Genomic DNA, 18,796 nt, shown 5'->3' with positions numbered 1-18,796 from the left:
GACTCCTCGTGCAAAAGAAAAGTGCATGCGTGTGTGCTGGGTCAGATGTGAGGATGCAAACTACCTTAGTTTATGTTGGCTTCATTCTGGGATCAGATGGGATCTTGGTCACGCATGTAAGTGACGGCAAGCGAGATAGGAACAATAGATCATGTTCCATTTGGATACTTACGACTGAATGACTGGACCTTGGTCTTACCTGCTTGGATACAACTACAATTATTTTGTTCAAATCATGGGATATGGTGCCGATATTTACAAGAGACTATATTCCAATTGAAGGTTCGGCTACTTGAATCATGTCACGCTCGGGTGTCTTGTTGTGCGAGCCAGATTAAAAATGTACTTGAAGCTGAATCATTTGTAGACTAAACGATATATAATTAAAGATATCACAGATTGAATATTTAGGCCAAAATATACTGTTCGTGGCCGGATATGAGTTTTTTTTTGCACCACATTCGCGCCTCTCCTTTCCTTTAGATAGGGAACCCCCCTCTTATTCGTTTCTCTCATTACTAGTAAGATTACGCCTTGGCAGCGGCAGCGGCAGCAGCCGCCTTGTCCTGCTCGAGGAACCAGTTCACGCCACGATCGATGCCCTCCTTCAGAGACCAGACAGGCTGGTAGCGCAGAGCACGTTTGGCCTTGTTGATGTTGTAGTAGCGGGTCATGCAGCTCATAATGATAGACTTGCGAGTGAGTGTGGGTGTCTTTCCGAGAATGTTGGCGAGAACCTCACTGACATAGCCGATGGCGATGCCGACCTCACGGTTGAGACCCCAATTGCCCTCTGTACCCTTATCATAGCCGGCGGCACGCCAGATAGCACGGGCAAAGTCCCAGAAGTACACAGGTGTGTCGTTTGTGATGAAGAAAGCCTCACCGTCGACACGCTCGTGATCAAGGGGGATAGTGGGAGAGGCAGCGGTGGCGAGTAGGAGCTGTGCAGCGAGGAGGTGGGCATGGGCGACGTTGCCGACATAGGTGAAGTCGAAGAGGTTCTCGTTGGCGCCGACTTGGATCGTGTGCTTACCGCGCTTGTAGGCGTTGAGAATGCCCGCGAGAGTCTGGACGTCGCCTTCGCCAAAGATACCGGCGGGACGGATGGAAGTCGTGAGAAGCTTGCAGCCCTCCTGGCGGTTGGCCTTGAGAACGATCTCCTCTGCTTGTGCCTTGGGGCAATACCTTGTTAGCGAGACAGCCTGGGACGACCTGAATGTGGCGTGAGCAAACCTTGGTCTCTGAATAATACTCAGTCTGCGCCTCCCCACGAATCAAAGGCCACCTCTCGTCAGCGTTGAGCAGATCAGTAACGTTGTCGCTGATGACACTGGCAGAGCTTGTGTACACAAGAGCCTTGACGCCCGTCTTTTGGCAAGCATCGACAACAGCCTGTGTACCGTCGACGTTGACCTTCTTGAACACATCATGACCGATATTGGGGTTGACAGCGACAGGAGAAGCTGTGTGGATGACAACGTCGGGTTTGAGCTCCTCGAATAGAGAGAGAAGCCTCTCGGGGTCGGTGATGTCGCATTCTCGGTACTCGGCCTTTGGATTGCGATTGCGTTCGCATCGTAGGTCGACGCCGATAGTGGCAGTGGTCGTCCATTGCTCAAGGGCCTGGTTGACGATGTGATGGCCTAGAAAGCCATTGCCGCCAATGACGACAACTCTTCCAAGAGGACCTCTAGATTTTGTCTTTTCGGCCATCGTCGGTGGTTTGTATGTGTGTGTGTGTCTGCTCTGCCTGCGTATGTCGTGAGAGTGCGGTAGCAGTAGGAGTCGAGGAGGTGTGAAGGGCAAGCCAGAGTGAGAGTCTCTTGATGATATCCTGGGGTACGGCCACTGTAGGGATAGAGCTAATTTGGTAGTGAGAGCAGGGGTCCCCTTCTGTGTGGCTGACATCTTAGGCTAATGGGAATATGGTGGGGTTTGTAGCACCTCCACAACTTTAGATGCCTACTGTAGCAACCAATCAGTGGACCAGCTCCTTAAATCTTCAGCGGCTTCATCAACTAGGTAAGTTACCTCTGTACGTCTACGGCGTGAATCGATATCGTGTGTCACGAGACTTCACTTCTCCTCTCTTCACTCTCTCGCCTTTCCTAATTTCTTGGGAATACCACAACCACTCTTCTTATTTCTTGTTCTCCTTTTGCCCGCCTACAACCTCATTCCATATACCTTCACCCTTGTCTCACCTGGCTTGTGCTCTCTTTTACTTGCTATTTTGGACCCCTTTGGATATAAACAACATCCAATATCGACCTTGGGGACAACATTTTTTTCTTCTCTTCAGCACGGTTACTCCTCTTCTCTTGGGAAACAGTGTTTTTGTGCGAGAAGCAGTCGATATGCTTTACTGGCATTCAAACTATGGCAAGGAACAGCTCGGACGGGGTAGAGATTCTTGTCCACATCACAGCACCAAGTCGGTCTACCGATGATGTTTCATATCGGCAACTTGCCCAAGCTTATCTAGCCTTTGAGCCTCACAGGCGCACACAACTGCCTGTGATAGAGTCGCAAACAGCTGAGGAACAACAGCGTGTGCCAGAAAGATGTCAAGGGGCGCCATCGCCAAGTCAGACCAGGGTAACAGCTTCGTTTGGACCATCATTCGAGATCACATCACAAGATCTAAGTTTCGGCGGAGCCATAGACAATCGATCATCACCATGTCTACCGCGTGAGGCATTGGCTCCGAGTGCCATCCCCTCATCAGACCATACTGGTTCCGGGTCAATCAACTCATGGTGTGCACCTGCGAGTCAAATCAGTGACTCGTATCCCATGCCAGATGCTGCGCTCTTGGACGTTTCACCGTCACGTATACTACAGAGCTACGTCCGAAGAACTCAGTCATCGCAGGAACCATATTCGTCACCGACTGCGCTTAGGAAGCGTCCTCGGATACCAGAGTTTGGACACAGTGTCGAAATCCCCTCTTCCCTACCACCTCACAGTCAAGAAGAAACTTGGCCTCTCGAGGCCCCTGAGATCACAAGTATCGTACCTACGACGCCACAAGCAGACAAAGCAGCAGAGGTTCTCATACCCTCGGCGGATACAGAGGTGATAGCCTTCGATCATTTAGCCCCAGATATCACTCATATTTCTGGCAGCGTGGTTAGCAGCCACTCGCCAGCTCTATCGCCTCGTGCAGGGTCGGAACCCCCACTATCAAAACGGTCCAAGAGTGGGCACTTGGAGCATGGTGATCTAGTCAGAAGCTCTAGCGATACAGGGCCAGCTCTGTCAGCGAGAAACTCGCAGGGTGACCAAGTCAGCAGTAGCTTGGAAATCCGGCCACCATCGCCACCCGTGGGAGTTGACGACATTAATCCTGCAGATTTGATATCTGAGAAGCTCGCGAAACTCGCCCGCGATCTGTCGTCGAGATATCGTCCGACGATAAAACGCGATATCGAAGCCTTCGAACGAGGATACTGGCTTATCAACTGCAGTGGCTGGGACCCAGATGTCCGGTTTGACACTTGGGTTTTCCTCGCTAATTATCTCAAGAGTGGTTTGGCGGGTTGGGGAACCTGGTGCCGTAGAGACAAAACCCACGACTGGATACGCTTATATTGCTGGGGCCACGTCGCGAAACATACTTACTTGCTCTTGTACCTTGCGAGTGCAAGACAGGTCAAGACAAGTGGCGCGAAGTGGTATGGAGCAGATGGTGAAGTTGCTCTGGAAATCCCGCCTTATGAGAAGCAGGGATAAGTCGGATGTGCTCGCACCATATTTCAGTTTGGATATTAAACGCGACTTGGCGTCCTGTGATGACAGGAATATTCGCATCATAAGCGAGGCGTTTGTCGGTTCTTTCTTCTTCTTCTCCTTCTTTGGTATAGATAACGGTTGTCATCAATCATCGCAACTAGATAGAGCTGCAAAGCTTGGTCCTTCGACATTATAAGGCGACATAGATAGACAAAACGCGGGTTACACGAGCCTTTGATTATCAACTATTCCCAAGTGACTGCCAGCTCAGCTGAGTCTGGGTTATGCCATGTCTTAACCAGGGTCGTCGTACCCTACACGATCCAGTACAAACACAAACAAGAACAAAAGTACACAAAAGCCAGACCAGACAAAGCCCCCGTTACCATTCCCCTGAACCCCAGCCCTTTATGATCAATACCATACCATAAATAGATCATAAACACATTGAATTCCTATACTTGCACAACAGCGATCGCTCACGAAACAGTCCTTTGTACATAGAATTTCTCTCTAATCTAAGTGGAAGCCCTTCATATTCGGTTCCCTAGGCAAGTCCAGTTTCCTGGATGACCTTTGCGCGCGCATCAAGCTTCTCAATCTCGGCCTTGTACTTGACAGATTCGTCAGCGGCGCGCTGCTCATATAGGGCCTTCTCAGTAGGGTTCACGTCCTTCCAGGACTCGCTGATTTCTTTGAACTTGGTCTGGCTAGTCTCAGCATGGCTTTTGTTCCAGTTGTCGACAAGGTAAAGGGAATAAGAGCCTGAAGGGCGCAGGGGCAGACGCTCATCTGAGATTGGCTTGTAAGGCTTGCCAGTTAGGAAAGAGAGGCGGCGGCGGGCTTTGTTAGCTACGTAAATGCGCGCCGGTTCGTGAGTCTCAACCCAAGCTTTATAAGTCGCTAGGTTCTTCTGGCGGTTGGCAACGGCTCTGCGATGGAAGTCCTAAACTTCGTGTTAGCTCATTCAGTAAAGGGAGGGGGAAAGGGCGTGACGCACTTCATGCTCGGATTCGGTCAGTTGACGGAACTTCTCGGACAGCTCAGTCATCTGCTGGGTGATTCCACCAGTTCCTGAGAGGTTTCCTTTGTTCTCGGACGCAAAAAGTACCCAAGTGTTGGCCGGAAGCATAGCCAGCTTGTCTTTGAGCGCCCATTTCTTAAGCTCCCGGATTTCGAGCTTCTTGGCCTTCTCCGGATCAACCTCCTTCTTGACCTTCTTAGGCTTTGGCGCAGCAGCCTTGGGTTTGGGCTTCGCTTTGGTCTGGGACTTGGCCTTGCTATCAGTCGCCTTAGACTTGGATTTGGTGGTGAGGGTAGCCTTCTTCGTGGTAGTGGTCGTCGTCTTCTTGGCGGCCTTCTTATCGACGGAGGCAGGAGAGGGGGACCATGCTGAGACGGTGAAGCTTCGAATGGGAAGTGCAGTCTTTATGGCCGACTGGCGGCAGAGCAATTGAGCGGCAGAGGGAGCGGAAGCAGAAAGGCGGGCTGTCTGAACGCGACGGACGGCGGCCCGGCCCACGGAAGTGAGCATTTTGGTATTTGTTACGGTTGAGTTGAAGACAATTGATCTGAGCGAAGTGATTTACAGTGGCGGCGACGATTGACTGCAAGGCTGAGTTTGTGTACGGTGAGGAATTGATCTAGTCGAGATGAGGCTGATGGTGTTGACCAAAGGTAGACAGTGCCTACCTCATGTTTTGCGCTTTGCGGGCGGACAGTTTCTAATACCAGTGCCGGCCATGGAAGGTGGGCAGGTGGGCAGGTGCGAGAGTGGGCTCAACTTCATGCGAGAGCTCCCTTGGTAGCGGTACGTTTCGACCGCATGCGTTATAGCTAGTACGCTAAGTACTCTCTACTTCACGAGCTACAGCTCCTGCAGCTTGCCGGTCCTACCAATCACCACCCCAAGAGTTGGCTTATGTAACGCCCCTCCACATTCACCTCATCTGCTGGTCGCAGGCTGCCGTTGGACGCGACAGTGAGTGAGGTCAAGTCAAGCAAGGCTGGACTAATGAACATTACCTAGCTCTTTCAACTCCATCACTTACTCATCAACACTGAAGGCGACCACATCTGTGCTCTGCAAATACCGACGGTCTTATTTCCTCACACCAGAGTAACGAACACCTGCGACATTTCTCACTTCCCAATTCATTCGACCGCATAGACCATGGATCACCGTCCGCAAGCTTGGGGTCGTGTATGTGCTTCCATATACTACAACTTGAAGCATGACCAATTACAATAAACTGACCTCCAATAGCCTAGAGACGATGTTTACGGTGCCTACGATGCCTCTTTCATGACCGATAATGGCCCCAAGCAAAACACCCAGCAGCCCATTGTCACTGGTACCTCCGTCATCGCCGTCAAGTTCAAGGACGGAGTTGTCATGGCTGCTGATAACCTAGGTCGGTTGTATCAGCGCCGATACCTGAATAGAGGCTAATCCCTCCCAGCGTCATACGGCTCTCTGGCCCGATTCACCGATGTCAAGCGACTCCGCTCCTTCGCCGAGTCCTCGGTCGTTGGCTTCAGCGGCGACATTTCCGATATGCAATATCTCGACCGCCATCTCATCGACCTCTCCCTCGACGAGGCCTACACATCCCCCGACGCTCCCCGCCTCAACGCCGCAAACCTCCACCGCTACCTCGCTAAGCTGCTTTACCGCCGACGCTCCAAGTTCGACCCCTTGTGGAACCATCTCCTTGTTGCTGGTCTCGACGACGATGACAAGCCATTCCTTGCCGCTGCCGACTTACTCGGCAGTACCTACAGTGCCCCTAGTCTGGCTACGGGCTTCGGTTCCATGCTAGCCCAGCCTATCATGCGTCGTCATGTTCCCGACGAGGAGGCCGCTCAGAACTTGGAGAAGGAGGAGGCTATCAAGATCATCAAGGAATGCATGAAGGTTCTATACTATCGCGACGCTCGCAGTTTGGACTCTTACTCGATGGCTGTAGTCACAAAGGAAGGAGTGGAGCTTACCGATGGTCTGCAGCTCGAGGCTCAGAGCTGGGCCTTTGCTGAGAGAATTCGCGGATATGGTACTCAAACTGTCTAAATCCCGTGGCAAGTGTTGAAATGGGAGGACCGAGTGAAGAAAGCCAGTCACATTTTTAATCAACTAGTGAGGTTGCACAAGATGCAAGCCAAGACGGCTTGATTGCTGCTGCTTTAGAAGAGATTCAGCTGGAACAATCATGATGATAATGATACTTGGCCATATGCAGTGAACTTCCATAAGCCACCGATGAAAATCCTTCCTCTCCCTCTCATCCAATAGCCTGGGGAACAGCTCAAGACAGGGGACATAATAGAGTTTTAAGAACGCATCACGTCTCATCATTCGAGAGTATGTTTCAATATCTGTACTTTGCATTTCTGAAATTGGAACCTCGAGTTATGCGGCAAACGATGGTTCAGTTCGTTGAATGGTCAAATGCAGAGCAGCAGCATTCATGATTCCTAGATGTCAAATTTATATTCAATTTGCAAGACTTGCTATTCGTGATTACGTTGCCTAGAACTAATGTATTGTAAATAAGCCAACGTGCCTATTCAGCCTCTTCTCGAGGGTTGCCATCTAATACTGACCACGACCAGCCTGGTCCCTGGCCTCCCATTTATTCATTTATTTTTGCCAAACACTTAGTTCCATACTATCCAGGTAGACAAAACACAAAATGCTTGACCAACATGTTCATTTGCAAGCCTATCGGTGCAGTCCAAAACCCAACTCCAAATTTCATCATAAGCCTCTTGCCAGTAGCAAAGAGGAACCCAAGCAGCCGCCAAACTCATACTGTACATCGACCATCAGTCAAAACACAGTAACGAGTTTACTCGACAGTGACCGATTTGGCCAGGTTACGAGGGAAATCAACGTTGAGACCCTCAAGAACGGCAAGCCAGTAGGCAATGAGCTGGAGAGGGATAACGTTGAGGAGACCTTGGAGAACGTCGACCGTCTTGGGGATCTCGATCTTCTCGGCTTCAGAAGATTTGAACTCCTCATCAGAGGGGTTGCAGATAACGATAGGCTTACCACCGCGAGCAATAACCTGCTGATAGGCGTTGAGTGACTTCTTGAACAGATCATCACGGGTGAGGATCATGATAATGGGGAGGTTCTCGTCAACCAGAGCCAGGACACCGTGCTTCAGCTCACCGGACATGACGGCTTCACAGTGAAGGTAGGAGATTTCCTTAATCTTGAGGGCACCCTCAAGGGCAGTGGAGAACTGGCTGCCACGGCCGAGGAGGAGGAGAGACTTCTGGTTCTTGAAGTTCTCGCAAAGCTTCTTGATGGAGGAGTCAAGCTCGAGGATGGACTTGATCTGGGCAGAGACGTTGGAGAGACCCTCCATGATCTCCTCGCGGCGAGCTTTCTTGGAAGCACGGTCCTCGCTTAGGGACAGAGCAAACATGACCATGGCGATGAACTGAGAGGTGTAGGCCTTGGTAGAGGCGACACCGATCTCGGGACCGGCGTTAATGTGGACACCACAGTGAGTGAGAAGAGAGATTGAGGAGCCGACAACGTTAACAATACCGACAGTCAGGGCACCACGCTCCAAGCAGTAGCGGAGAGCCATGAGAGAGTCGGCAGTCTCACCAGACTGAGAGACGAAGACGCAGGTGTCGTCACGGAAGACAGGGGCCTGTCGGTCGAGGAAATCGGAAGCCAGCTCAACGGCGATGGGGATCTCAGCAAGCTCCTCAAAGACACCACGAACAGCCATGCAAGAGTGGTAAGAAGTACCGCAGGCAATGAAGATGATGCGGCGGCATCGGCGAATGGTAGAGATGTAAGAGCGGAGACCGCCAAGGGTGACGGTCTTGTTGGCAATGTCGAGACGACCACGCATGGTGTTGACGACCGACTCGGGCTGCTCGAAAATCTCCTTTTGCATGAAGTGGTCGAATTTGCCCTTCATGATCTCCTGGAGCTCGAGCTCAAGGGTCTGGATGGTTCGGACGTTGGAGCTGCCATCAGCCTTCTTGAGGCGGTGGATGTTGAGGGAGCCCTCGTGGATGTGGGCAATGTCGTCGTCCTCGAGGTACATGACCTTCTTGGTGTGCTCGACAATGGCCGAAGGGTCAGAGGAGAGGAAGAACTCAGTGGGCATGGGCATGCCATCATCAGTCATGAAAGCACGAGACTGAGATCGGTGGAGAAGAGACTTGTCGGCGGCACCGAGAAGGCCAGCGTCGGGAGACAGAAGGTCGTTCTTCTTGATGGCAACATTCTGGGAAGCAGCCTCGGCGGGGAGGGCAGCGTTCTCATCAGAATATTCAACATCGACAAAGTCGACCTTCATGCGACGCTCGGTCTTGACACCGATGACGAGAGGAGAACCCTTTCGGGCGGCGATGACTTCATGGGGGTAGTGGACGGACTTGATGAGAAGGCCATAAGCACCTTCGAGCTCCTGGATGACGGCCTTGGCAAGGTCGGTGAAGCCAATGGAGGGGTGCTGGTCGTGGATGTACTTGGTGAGCTTTGCAATGCACTCAGTGTCGGTCTCGGTCTCGAACTTGAAGCCCTTTGCCTGGAGAAGAGTCTTCAACTCCTTGTAGTTGGTGATGATACCATTGTGGACAACGGTGAACTCCCAGTTGACGTCAGATCTGCATTCAGGGGTTTGTAGTTAGCACACCGTGTTCAAAATCACTCTCCCGATTCAGAACTGATCTTCGCATCCTCAAAATGGAACAGCAAAGATCGAGAGTCAAGCCATCGGATTGGGAAGGGAATTTCGGATTTTCTCAAACGTACCGGTGGGGGTGGCAGTTGGTGGTGGAAGGAGGACCGTGAGTCGCCCATCGGGTGTGGGCAATACCGGCATGTGAATCAAAGATCTTCTCGAGGTCGAGGTCGGACTCGTCAATGAGCTTTCGGAGCTTGGCGACCTTGCCAACCTCCTTGAAAGCGAGAACCTCCTTCTTCTTGTCGCCGTCGATGGCTAGACCAGCAGAGTCATATCCACGGTACTCGAGACGGGACAGACCTGTTTTGCAAAAGGTTGTGTCAGCAACACGAATCTAGGCGCTGATCCCACGTCTCACCAGTGCATGGCGGGGCGGGGCATGGCTCATGAAAGGGGTGGTGAGGGGCAGCTGAGGAGGGGGAAACCATGGGCACAATCCATGATTTATGCTTGTGCTTGTGCTCGTGCTTGTGCTTGTCAACATGAGCATGGGGATAAGCAATTACTGACCGTTGACAAGAGTGTCGAGGATGAACTTGCGGTCCTTCTCCACCAGGTAGTTGATGTATCCGAAAATACCACTGATCGTAATGGTTAGCTATTGTTATTTTATTCCACCAATTGAGCCGCCTGGCTCCTTCTTTCTTTGGGGGGGCCAGCGTTTCTCTCCCGTCCATCGCCTTGAACCATAAACATCCATCCCATCTTAGCCTGCGTCGGTCGCAAGCAAAGAATCGGTGGAAGCTCGGTGGCTGGCGGGGCAGGCGAAAAGGCTGGGCGGTAACAAAGGCGGTGACGGCGACGAGGAAGAGGAAGAGGAAGCTTCCTTACCACATGTTGACTGAGCTCTTTGCGATGGAAAAACGTGGACAATGGGTTCGTTAAGAGACGGTCGGTGAGAGTAGAGCAGAGCCGATAGCGAGCGGATATGTGTGGGGGAGAATGAGAGAGAGGAAACAGGCGGAAGAGTTTTGAGGACGGGGTATCAAGAAGCAATAAGGTGTAGATGAGGGAGGAGAAAGAGGAGAGAAGAGCAGAACAAGAAAGGTGAGGAGGGAGGAGGAGATGGTTGTATATGTAGTCGTTTGAGCTCCAGCAAGTCAGTCAGTCAACTTAAGGTAACTCGCCTTACAACATTGGGTGAAGGCGAAAGGACAAAGGCGGGCAGAGCGGTCTCCGTAGAAGATGGTCCCAGCTTCTCATGGTGTGGAGTCTCTGGCCCGCACCCTCAGTGAGGTGAGCATGGAGGCTAGGTAAGGTACCTAAGCTCTCTCTAGGTAATGCTTAGGTAGTCTAGGTGGTAGGTAGGTATACTCCGGTATTGTTATCACTCAAAAGTGACATGCAACTCAGCAAGGTCGGGGCTCTCTCACACTCGCTTTTGCTCTACATGCATGCAGGCAGCTTGCGGTCTTGGTGGGCAGAGTGGGCAGAGTGGGGTTGAGGATGACAGTAGCGGGGGTATTTTCGACAGGGCCCAGACAGGGGGTGAGAGATTCCCATGTTTTTAGTTTGGTCTGGTCCGGCTTGTAGGTATTATTTTTATCTGCTCGCTGGTCTATTTACAGAGGTTGAGGAACGAACGAACTGGCGGGAAGTGGGCAAGACAAGGGAGCGGCAATATGTAGAGTAATATCATGAGAATGCCTACAGAACACACCTCATACATAGGTATCGATAACAACCGCCTCCTCCATAGCAACTGACCCTGAACTGTGAGGGGCGGTTCGCAGTTTGAGATGGTTCAGGGATACACCACCATCAGGCGTTTTGAGTTGGCCAAGGTAAGTACCTACTTTACCTTGGCCCAAGGTACAGTTGGGGACTGGCCATCATCATACAGCTGAACCAACAGATGACCAATTGAGCCCTGTTACACAGCATCTGTTATCGTGGACGTGGCAGTAGCTCGCGGCTGTTGAGACGTTAGCTGGAACAGAATGGAAGCCATTGTCAGCCGTGGCTAATGGTTGCATAAGGGTCCAAGACCAAAAACCACACCAGGGCTTCATAGTCTGGTCCGCTTCTGGTTTGCTCTCCAATGCCTTACGCTCATACTCGTAATAATCTATAACAACTACCTAAGGTAGGTACCCTACATATCTAAGAATATCGATCACTATTTGCCTCTCTGAATCTAGTCCGCGCTTTAATAATTCCATGGCCTGGAAGGCGGCGGTGCCTGAACACCCTGGTGCAACTCCAGGTCTGTCACAGTTCAAGTTAGATCGTGAAGCTTAGGTCCCGGTTACCTCTCTACCTTCGTCATGGCAACGCATCTCGCCGAGCCGCATGTACAGGTGGATGTACCTAAGATGTATGGAACTAACAATGATCTCACAATTCCATTATGGTGACCTCTCACAGGCAAGTTCCTGATCTATAAAGCTAATCTGACTATGAACTTTGTATTTTGCACCTGGTGCGGGAAGTTACTAGTAGAATTCTCTTCTTTCACCGCACTCTTTTCACGTCGAACCACGATCTTTTCTGATGTTACCATCTGTATACATTGAGTTGGTTGTTTGTCACTTATCATATCTGCAGTACCCACCACAAACATCGTCATCCACCACTCCTCCGCCTCCACCCTCACCTACTAGACCTACAGCACACCTAAAACCAGCCTCACGGGGTTCCCGACTAGCCCGAGCCTTGTCAACACCAACAGAAGAGCGGAAACTTGCAGCTCGTTGCAACTCGTTCTACATTCTGCCACTTAGAGGCCAGAAAGAGAAACGGAAGCGTTATCATGAAGCGAGAGATCTGCGCCTCCATACGAGAAATGTCTCCCCCACTCGCGCCTTTGTTCGTTCGTATTGACTCCCGGCCTACCTACTAGGTAGCTACCTAGCCAAGGTCTCAGGGAGTCACTCACTCAGTGTTAATAAGCCGCGGAAACTACCAGTCGGCATTGGTAGATCCCCTGCATCTCTTCCTGTGGAGGTGTGCATACACATGCAGATATGCAATGCGTGCCCCTGAATTCGCCCGTTGTTTTCTTCTTCCTCAATCAATCCTGAAGCTTGTGCTGCTTCCCACAGTGACAACTCTGAAACATATGGCGTCTATGCAGTTCAAGATCAACGGATAGATAATATCACTACAACAACAAGTACATAGCTGATACTGACTTTCTATGGGGGATTCTGTAATCATGGGTACCTGAGCAGTGATGCATTGATGACCTTTAGCACCAGAGAATTCGTCCCTAGGTCGTGGGTCTCTCATCCAATACCTTGTGTTTGCTTGTGCCTGTGTCGATTCGAAGTTGAATCAGTGAGCTGAAGCGAACTGATTAAGATTTCACAGCCTCAATCGCCCCAACCAGAAAAAAAATCAACCTCACTAAGAATAGCAACCCGTTCTAACTAGCGCCAATTCCGTTCCGCTCGGCGTTGTTTCCCATCTCAAGTGCAAGCGCGCTTCTTGGCTTGTTTTTCTTCTTCTCGATGTATTCTAGCCCATGCTTTTCTCCGTAGCATTCATTCCTATCAATCTTGTTTTCGGTTCTTGTTTCTCTTGGTTCGCTTTCCGCCGTCGGTTGAGTTGCCGATCAACTAGTTCCAGACCTTAACCAATATGCGATGCTATTGTTAGCATCCATCTCGCTATAGTTATACCTACGTCATCGTCTCTCAAAACTGAGACCTCCATGTTAGCCTTGCCGTTATCCTCAGGCTTGGGTTCCTGTAGAGATTACGGATACATACGCTCGCTCTCCTTCAAGAGTGAGCTGTAGAAACAGACCATCCAGCTCTCTGACATCAGCCACGTTGGCCTAACAGCGTCCCCGCTAAGCAGGGCAAGTTCCCACTGTCATCATTAAAGGATGGCCCTTAACGTGAACCCTGGTCAGAGTCCTGTTGCTGTGGCTGTTGGTTTATGTGAGAAGGAATCTTTTTACACCAATTATCTATCTGTCCTTTCTTCAGCACTAACAACCCACGGGAAAAGAGTATTGAAAATTAAAGATCTTAAGTACAATCTAGAGGACACTGTCAGAAAAAAAAGTCGGCTTTTGTAAAACCAAGAACGCCAAGCTGAAAATGCCCCTCAGCCCTAAGCTTAAATATGCCATAAGCTCCCTTATCCTCCTCGGTTCAGCCGTTCATCTTGACTACTAATGGTATAACAGACTTCATCTTGCATAATTTCATAATCTTACTCCCTCCCGAGCTTACTTTAGCCAACCGACAGTCTCACTCTGAAGAATCAGCCTTGCGAATCAAGGTGGTGGTTTCATGGTATCTCTAGCCTCTCACCAATTGTATCAACGCCTTGCGACACAACTCATGGCAAAGGATCTGGCTGCTTACGTTGCAGGCATTGGCATATGAATCTCACGCTGGTCAAACATGTATTTGTGATAGTCGCAAGAGAACTTTCCTGCTTTTCCAGGACGCCATGTACATTCCTGTTTGTAGGGCTGAGCTAATCTATCGCGGTTTACCCTGACTCTATTGTACAGTCTTACACGGATTACCTAGCAACGCTGGGTCCATCAGCTTCCATCATCCTTAGGTTTCCATGCACCTTTCCGCTGTTATATCCATCCATCTTGTTCTGGAATGACACACCCTCCCGTCGCTTACAGCTTCTGGTACTCAAGCTTGCCCTCCAACTTCTTGGATTCCGCGACCTTGCGAACCGCCTTGTTGAAATCGTCCTGATTGATTGAGTCTCGGTAATCCTTGATAGCAAATAGACCGCTGTATGCATGTCAGATTCATTAAGCTCAACTTCTTTTCCTTTACTGTGCGGGGATGAAAACTTACGCTTCAGTAACCACGTTTCGCAAATCAGCACCGTTGAGCCCGTCACTCATCTTCACCACGCTTTCGAAATCAAGGTCTCCATCGATTACCACGCTTTGTGAGTGAATCTTAAGAATCTCGAGGCGTCCGACCTCGTTGGGCAGAGGAATCTCAATCTTTCGGTCCAGTCGACCAGCACGAAGAAGCGCAGGGTCCAATGTGTCAGGTCGGTTGGTTGCCATGATGATCTTGGTCTTGCCCAGATAGTCGAAACCATCCAGCTGGTTGAGCAACTCCATGAGTGTTCGTTGAATCTCACGATCAGCACTGGTGCCCTCAGAGAAACGTCGGCCACCAATGGCATCGATCTCGTCCATGAAAATGATGCAAGGCTCATGCTCCTTGGCATAGCCAAACATCTCGCGGATCAGTCTTGCAGATTCTCCAATGTATTTATCGACAATAGCGGAAGAAACAACTAGTTTATTGTCAGTGATACCGTTCGTGGAATAATATCAGCGCGTGACCCATACCCTTCAAGAAGTTGGTCTCTAGACTGCTGGCAACTGCTCGTGCCAATAGAGTTTTTCCAGTTCCAGGAGGGCCATACAACAGGACACCCTTGGGAGGTTTGATGCCTACTCGGAGGAACAGTTCGGGGTTCTTGAGGGGGAGCTCAATGACTTCTCTAAGCTCTCGAATCTGATCGTTCAATCCACCGATACCAGCAAAGCTGACTTGCCCTGGGTCCTCCAGAGACATGTTGTACACCAAGGGGTCGACTTCGCGGGGGAGCATTCGCATGATGGTGAGTGTCGTCATGTCGAGAGCAACACGGGTACCTTGCTTGAGCTTGAGCTTGTCGACCTTTGATCTGCATCCGACAACATATCGTGGCCCCGAAGAGGCCTTGACGATAACTGCGAGTATAACCGTTAGTATCCGACCATCTTGTACGAGTCCATATGTTGTTCGCCCTCACATCGTTCGTCATCAAGCTGTTTCAGTACCTCCCCGATGATCTGTCCCACACTCTGTAGCGCCTTGATGTTGTCCTCGGTCTTGTCAAACTCTCGCTGCATGTCCTTGATCTCTAAGCGCAGATTCTTGAGCTTTGCCTCCCATTCTCGCGACTCCATGAGTTTCGTGCGGTAGGAGTTCAGGGCAGCCTGGCGCTCGTCTTCGGCAGACATAGTGAATCACTTTATTCCGATTCTATTTTCGTGAGTTTGTATACTGTTGATGTTTCTGCTTTTCTTGGCAATTCGTTGGTCTTGGGCGTTGTCTGTTGGGTATCGAAAGCTCGGTTTATGTTGACGGAGAGGTGTTTGGATTGGATGGTGATGGTGGTTGCTCATGGGAGATAGAGAGCTTACCTCACCAGCTGGAGCCTTCCACTAGCGGGCTCGAGCTGCACCGGCAGAATCTCGGCATTTGCAACGCGCGCAAAGCTCCCGTCCAGGTATCTCATTAGAGGACCTTAGCTAAGGAACCACCTAGTTGAGGAAAACAATGTAATTCATGGCTTTATCTCTGAATATCTACGGTATGACAATCCGCAGAATTTGATAGGTCTTGGTTTATTTTCTATTTGACCTGCATCTGTTCTTTCGAGTATAATGTATACCCATTAAAATACCATTGAGTTCACTGGTAAGCCTGAACTGTCCACTATATGTGCCTACTCCTACCCATGTGTTTTGATTATTTTGTCAGAGCTCTTGCCTACCCTGCGTTACTCAGTCCATTCTTGGAACAGTGATACGTGATGATGCTGTATTTGGATTTTCCATATTACAGTTGGTTATCGAAGTGAATGCACGGCTTATTGATTCTTTGCTATGAGACGTGCTTAGGTCAGTGTACATCATGCAACAAAACTTTGTCATTTCGATACGGCAAACTAGTATGTGGCTATCATCAGTATTCTTCGACTAAGCAGCAACATACAAGAGATAAACCAAAGGAGATGTGTTACGGAGACATATAAAGACACAGTACAGTTAACTCGGATAGGTACACATTCCTATATATCAGGCCACTTGCCATCGGCACGGCATTTGTGGATACAAAGACTTTCAGCATTTCCTCTAGTGGCCGATTCTCCAAGCTCAAGGAAATTGCATATCGAGGAATTTCGCAGCTCTCATTAGATGTCTAATTTACTCAGAAACACGATGTTTGGTACATTTCGACCTAGCCTTAAGCTTTGCGCGTATAGCGCATCGTGCCCATTGCTCGCTTGTCCTAAATATGGATAAGGTGTCGGGAAGAGCAGAAGGAGTGCCGATTTCAGAGTGAAGGGCCAGGATACATTCAAGTGATGGCAAGGACCAAGAAATTGGCTAAAATAACCCTCAAATAGCTGGAGACGGCCTGCTGATGATGCTGAGTCGGGTATAGGTCGCAAAAATATGTATCTTCGTCATCCGACTTGGCATCAGAGGTTCAATGAGAAGTGGTTTGTTTACCCAGAAACACAGCCCTGGATATAACAGCGGCTGTTCGAAGCACCTTGAATTTTCGTGATAATTCATGAGTCGAAGTCGCATAAACTGTCTCAGTCCTTCTTTTCACTCTCGTCGTCAGTGGCAGCCTTCTTGGGCTCACCCTCAGCGTCGAAACCCAGCGCATCCAACTCTCTAATGAGTTCGTTGATCTTGATGACCTTTGCGATTTGCTCGGGAAGTAGAGCCTCACCACCTTCCTTCTTGTTCTTGAGGTCCTTAGCCTGCTTCAACTTCTTCTTAAGATTTCGGGCCTTTTTCTCGCGCTCAACTTCGGGATCGACTTCCTCGGGCTTTGTCTCTTCCGCAAGGGCTGGAGTATCACCCTCTGCAGCCTTTGCCTTTTTCCGAGCCTCACGACGCTTGGCGTTCTTGTTGCTTGCAGCCGAGTTTTGTTCGGAGCTCTCTTCCTTCAAGCCCGTGGCACCTGGGATGCCAATCTTCTTACCGCGCTCGCGAAAGGCCTCGGCAGTGCGGTTCTTGTAGACTTCGACATCCTCGGGAGGCCGGTATCCCGGACGAATTTTGATAGCTTTACGGGTACTGCCATCTGCGCGGACAGACTGCGGGATCTCTCGGTCACCACTGTTCTCGTCGGTGACAATACCCGCGTTCGAAGGCTGCGAAGGCATCGCGAAAAAGAGATGGAGCAAAGGGAGAGTCAATTCAATTCGCGAGAGCGCCTGAGTCCGACGCTGGACGTGGTCGGACAGGGTTTGGAATCTGCTCGGCAGGTACCGAAGCAGGTTGAAAGCTGGAAATCGGTTTGGAGGGGTCAAGTTAGAGGAGGGGCTGCGAGTGGCTGAAAGCAAGCAGCGCCACATGCATGTGGCTACATTGGGGGGGGGGGGTAAAAGACTAACCTACATGATATCCTACCTATACATAGATGCAGCCTTGATTGAGCACCATTGCATGACTTGTCCATTCCATGTAATTGTGTTTAATCACGCTCGCTCGATGGTGTACATACAAAACCATGATCACATTTGCCCAAGCACGCCTGTATCCTCTTGGGGAGATTTCCGCCACGGCCGTGGGAGCCAAGCTGTGAAGTACCTCTCCCTAGTACACACTGGACACAAAGGACAAGGGAGTATCCCTGCTACCTTAATTGAGCTTATTTGAGCTGGAGCCCTCTCATTGGTAGATGTTTCGAGCTTGATGCCCTGCAGGGTGCCTTGTTTCAACCTTTCCTCATGTAAAACGGTAAAAGGATGTATGCCCACGTTGCAGATATGCCCTGGTGTAAACGACATAAATCTTCTGACCCGTCGTATCTGAAGAGTGCCTAAGTGACGAAGTCTCACTTCCTCACTTTCTTATTCCTCAGCTTCGTTCTCGAACGTGTTTCACTACATCATGAAAAGCCTTGCTGAACTATGAGGGTATGGCGATAGTTCTGGATGATCTGGGTGTTTATTATGTAAGACCGCAAGGAGAATGGAAGGTTTTCCACGTCCTACGTAGCCCATCCGGAGTGGAAAAAAGCCACATGGTACATGGCTGGCCCCTCTGTGAAAGGAAACGGTGTGCTGCCACAGCTCAAGCTTAACGCACTGTTATTTATTGAGCGTTGACCAAGGCTTCTTGCATAACGAGAATGGCTTTCACATATTTGGCCCAGTTAAATTTCTGCAGTCAGTCACTGTCTGCCTCATGCATAGGTCGTGGCAGGTCGAGAACCTACGGAATCACGCCTAATGGCAGCCTCTCTCGCACGACTTTGCTTGTGACAGCACGGATACAGGGCAAGGCTCGTCTCGGCTACAAGTGTAATCAATGCTATTTGGTGAGCGCGTTGGCCACATTAAAAATTGGGTTATTTGAACCTTATTGTGTGTTTGTTAGGCATTTTTCATACTACTCATGTTTGGAGTTCAATGTTTGAGACCTTCTGCCAGGTGTCCCCATCTTTGTTTGCGTATCTCTACCGAATACTTGACTTATGATCAACTAGCTTTATCTTTCTTTGTGTGTCGTTAATTGGATGGATGTGAATGTTGTTGACACAAAGCGGTCTCATTCACCTACCACGTGTCTGCTTGTTGAAGTGGACTCATGATATTACTTA

The 18,796-nt window shown here is 50.0% G+C and overlaps 7 protein-coding genes across 7 annotated transcripts; 2 read left to right on the top strand and 5 right to left on the bottom strand.

The window, feature by feature from the left end:
* Positions 1–527: 527 nt before the first annotated feature.
* FPRO_00746 (uncharacterized protein) lies at positions 528–1,716 on the bottom strand (the record flags this gene model as incomplete). The annotated part of the gene is made up of 2 exons (XM_031223003.1): positions 528–1,175; positions 1,237–1,716. The coding sequence occupies 2 exons, from the start codon at positions 1,714–1,716 to the stop codon at positions 528–530; spliced, it is 1,128 nt and encodes a 375-aa protein (XP_031075725.1).
* A 666-nt stretch (positions 1,717–2,382) lies between these two features.
* On the top strand, positions 2,383–3,738 carry FPRO_00747 (uncharacterized protein; the record flags this gene model as incomplete). The annotated part of the gene is made up of 1 exon (XM_031222992.1): positions 2,383–3,738. The coding sequence occupies one exon, from the start codon at positions 2,383–2,385 to the stop codon at positions 3,736–3,738; it is 1,356 nt and encodes a 451-aa protein (XP_031075724.1).
* Positions 3,739–4,285: 547 nt separating this feature from the next.
* Positions 4,286–5,272, bottom strand: FPRO_00748 (uncharacterized protein; the record flags this gene model as incomplete). Its single annotated transcript, XM_031222981.1, has 2 exons — positions 4,286–4,684; positions 4,739–5,272. The coding sequence occupies 2 exons, from the start codon at positions 5,270–5,272 to the stop codon at positions 4,286–4,288; spliced, it is 933 nt and encodes a 310-aa protein (XP_031075723.1).
* A 639-nt stretch (positions 5,273–5,911) lies between these two features.
* FPRO_00749 (putative PRE4-20S proteasome subunit (beta7)) lies at positions 5,912–6,808 on the top strand (the record flags this gene model as incomplete). Its single annotated transcript, XM_031222970.1, has 3 exons — positions 5,912–5,941; positions 6,005–6,152; positions 6,201–6,808. 3 exons carry the CDS (start codon positions 5,912–5,914, stop codon positions 6,806–6,808), a joined length of 786 nt encoding a protein of 261 aa, XP_031075722.1.
* A 778-nt stretch (positions 6,809–7,586) lies between these two features.
* Positions 7,587–10,294, bottom strand: FPRO_00750 (putative GFA1-glucosamine--fructose-6-phosphate transaminase; the record flags this gene model as incomplete). Its single annotated transcript, XM_031222959.1, has 4 exons — positions 7,587–9,378; positions 9,527–9,758; positions 9,969–10,039; positions 10,290–10,294. The coding sequence occupies 4 exons, from the start codon at positions 10,292–10,294 to the stop codon at positions 7,587–7,589; spliced, it is 2,100 nt and encodes a 699-aa protein (XP_031075721.1).
* Positions 10,295–14,049: 3,755 nt separating this feature from the next.
* Positions 14,050–15,408, bottom strand: FPRO_00751 (putative RPT4-26S proteasome regulatory subunit; the record flags this gene model as incomplete). The annotated part of the gene is made up of 4 exons (XM_031222948.1): positions 14,050–14,170; positions 14,237–14,693; positions 14,749–15,135; positions 15,198–15,408. The coding sequence occupies 4 exons, from the start codon at positions 15,406–15,408 to the stop codon at positions 14,050–14,052; spliced, it is 1,176 nt and encodes a 391-aa protein (XP_031075720.1).
* Positions 15,409–16,775: 1,367 nt separating this feature from the next.
* On the bottom strand, positions 16,776–17,354 carry FPRO_00752 (uncharacterized protein; the record flags this gene model as incomplete). Its single annotated transcript, XM_031222937.1, has 1 exon — positions 16,776–17,354. One exon carries the CDS (start codon positions 17,352–17,354, stop codon positions 16,776–16,778), a length of 579 nt encoding a protein of 192 aa, XP_031075719.1.
* Positions 17,355–18,796: the final 1,442 nt, after the last annotated feature.

Source organism: Fusarium proliferatum (genome assembly GCF_900067095.1).
Source record: "Fusarium proliferatum ET1 genome assembly, contig: FPRO_scaffold001, whole genome shotgun sequence".
Classification (NCBI taxonomy): domain Eukaryota; kingdom Fungi; phylum Ascomycota; class Sordariomycetes; order Hypocreales; family Nectriaceae; genus Fusarium; species Fusarium proliferatum.
The sequence above is the reverse complement of the archived record's forward strand: the minus strand, read 5'-3'. Positions and strand labels throughout refer to the sequence as shown.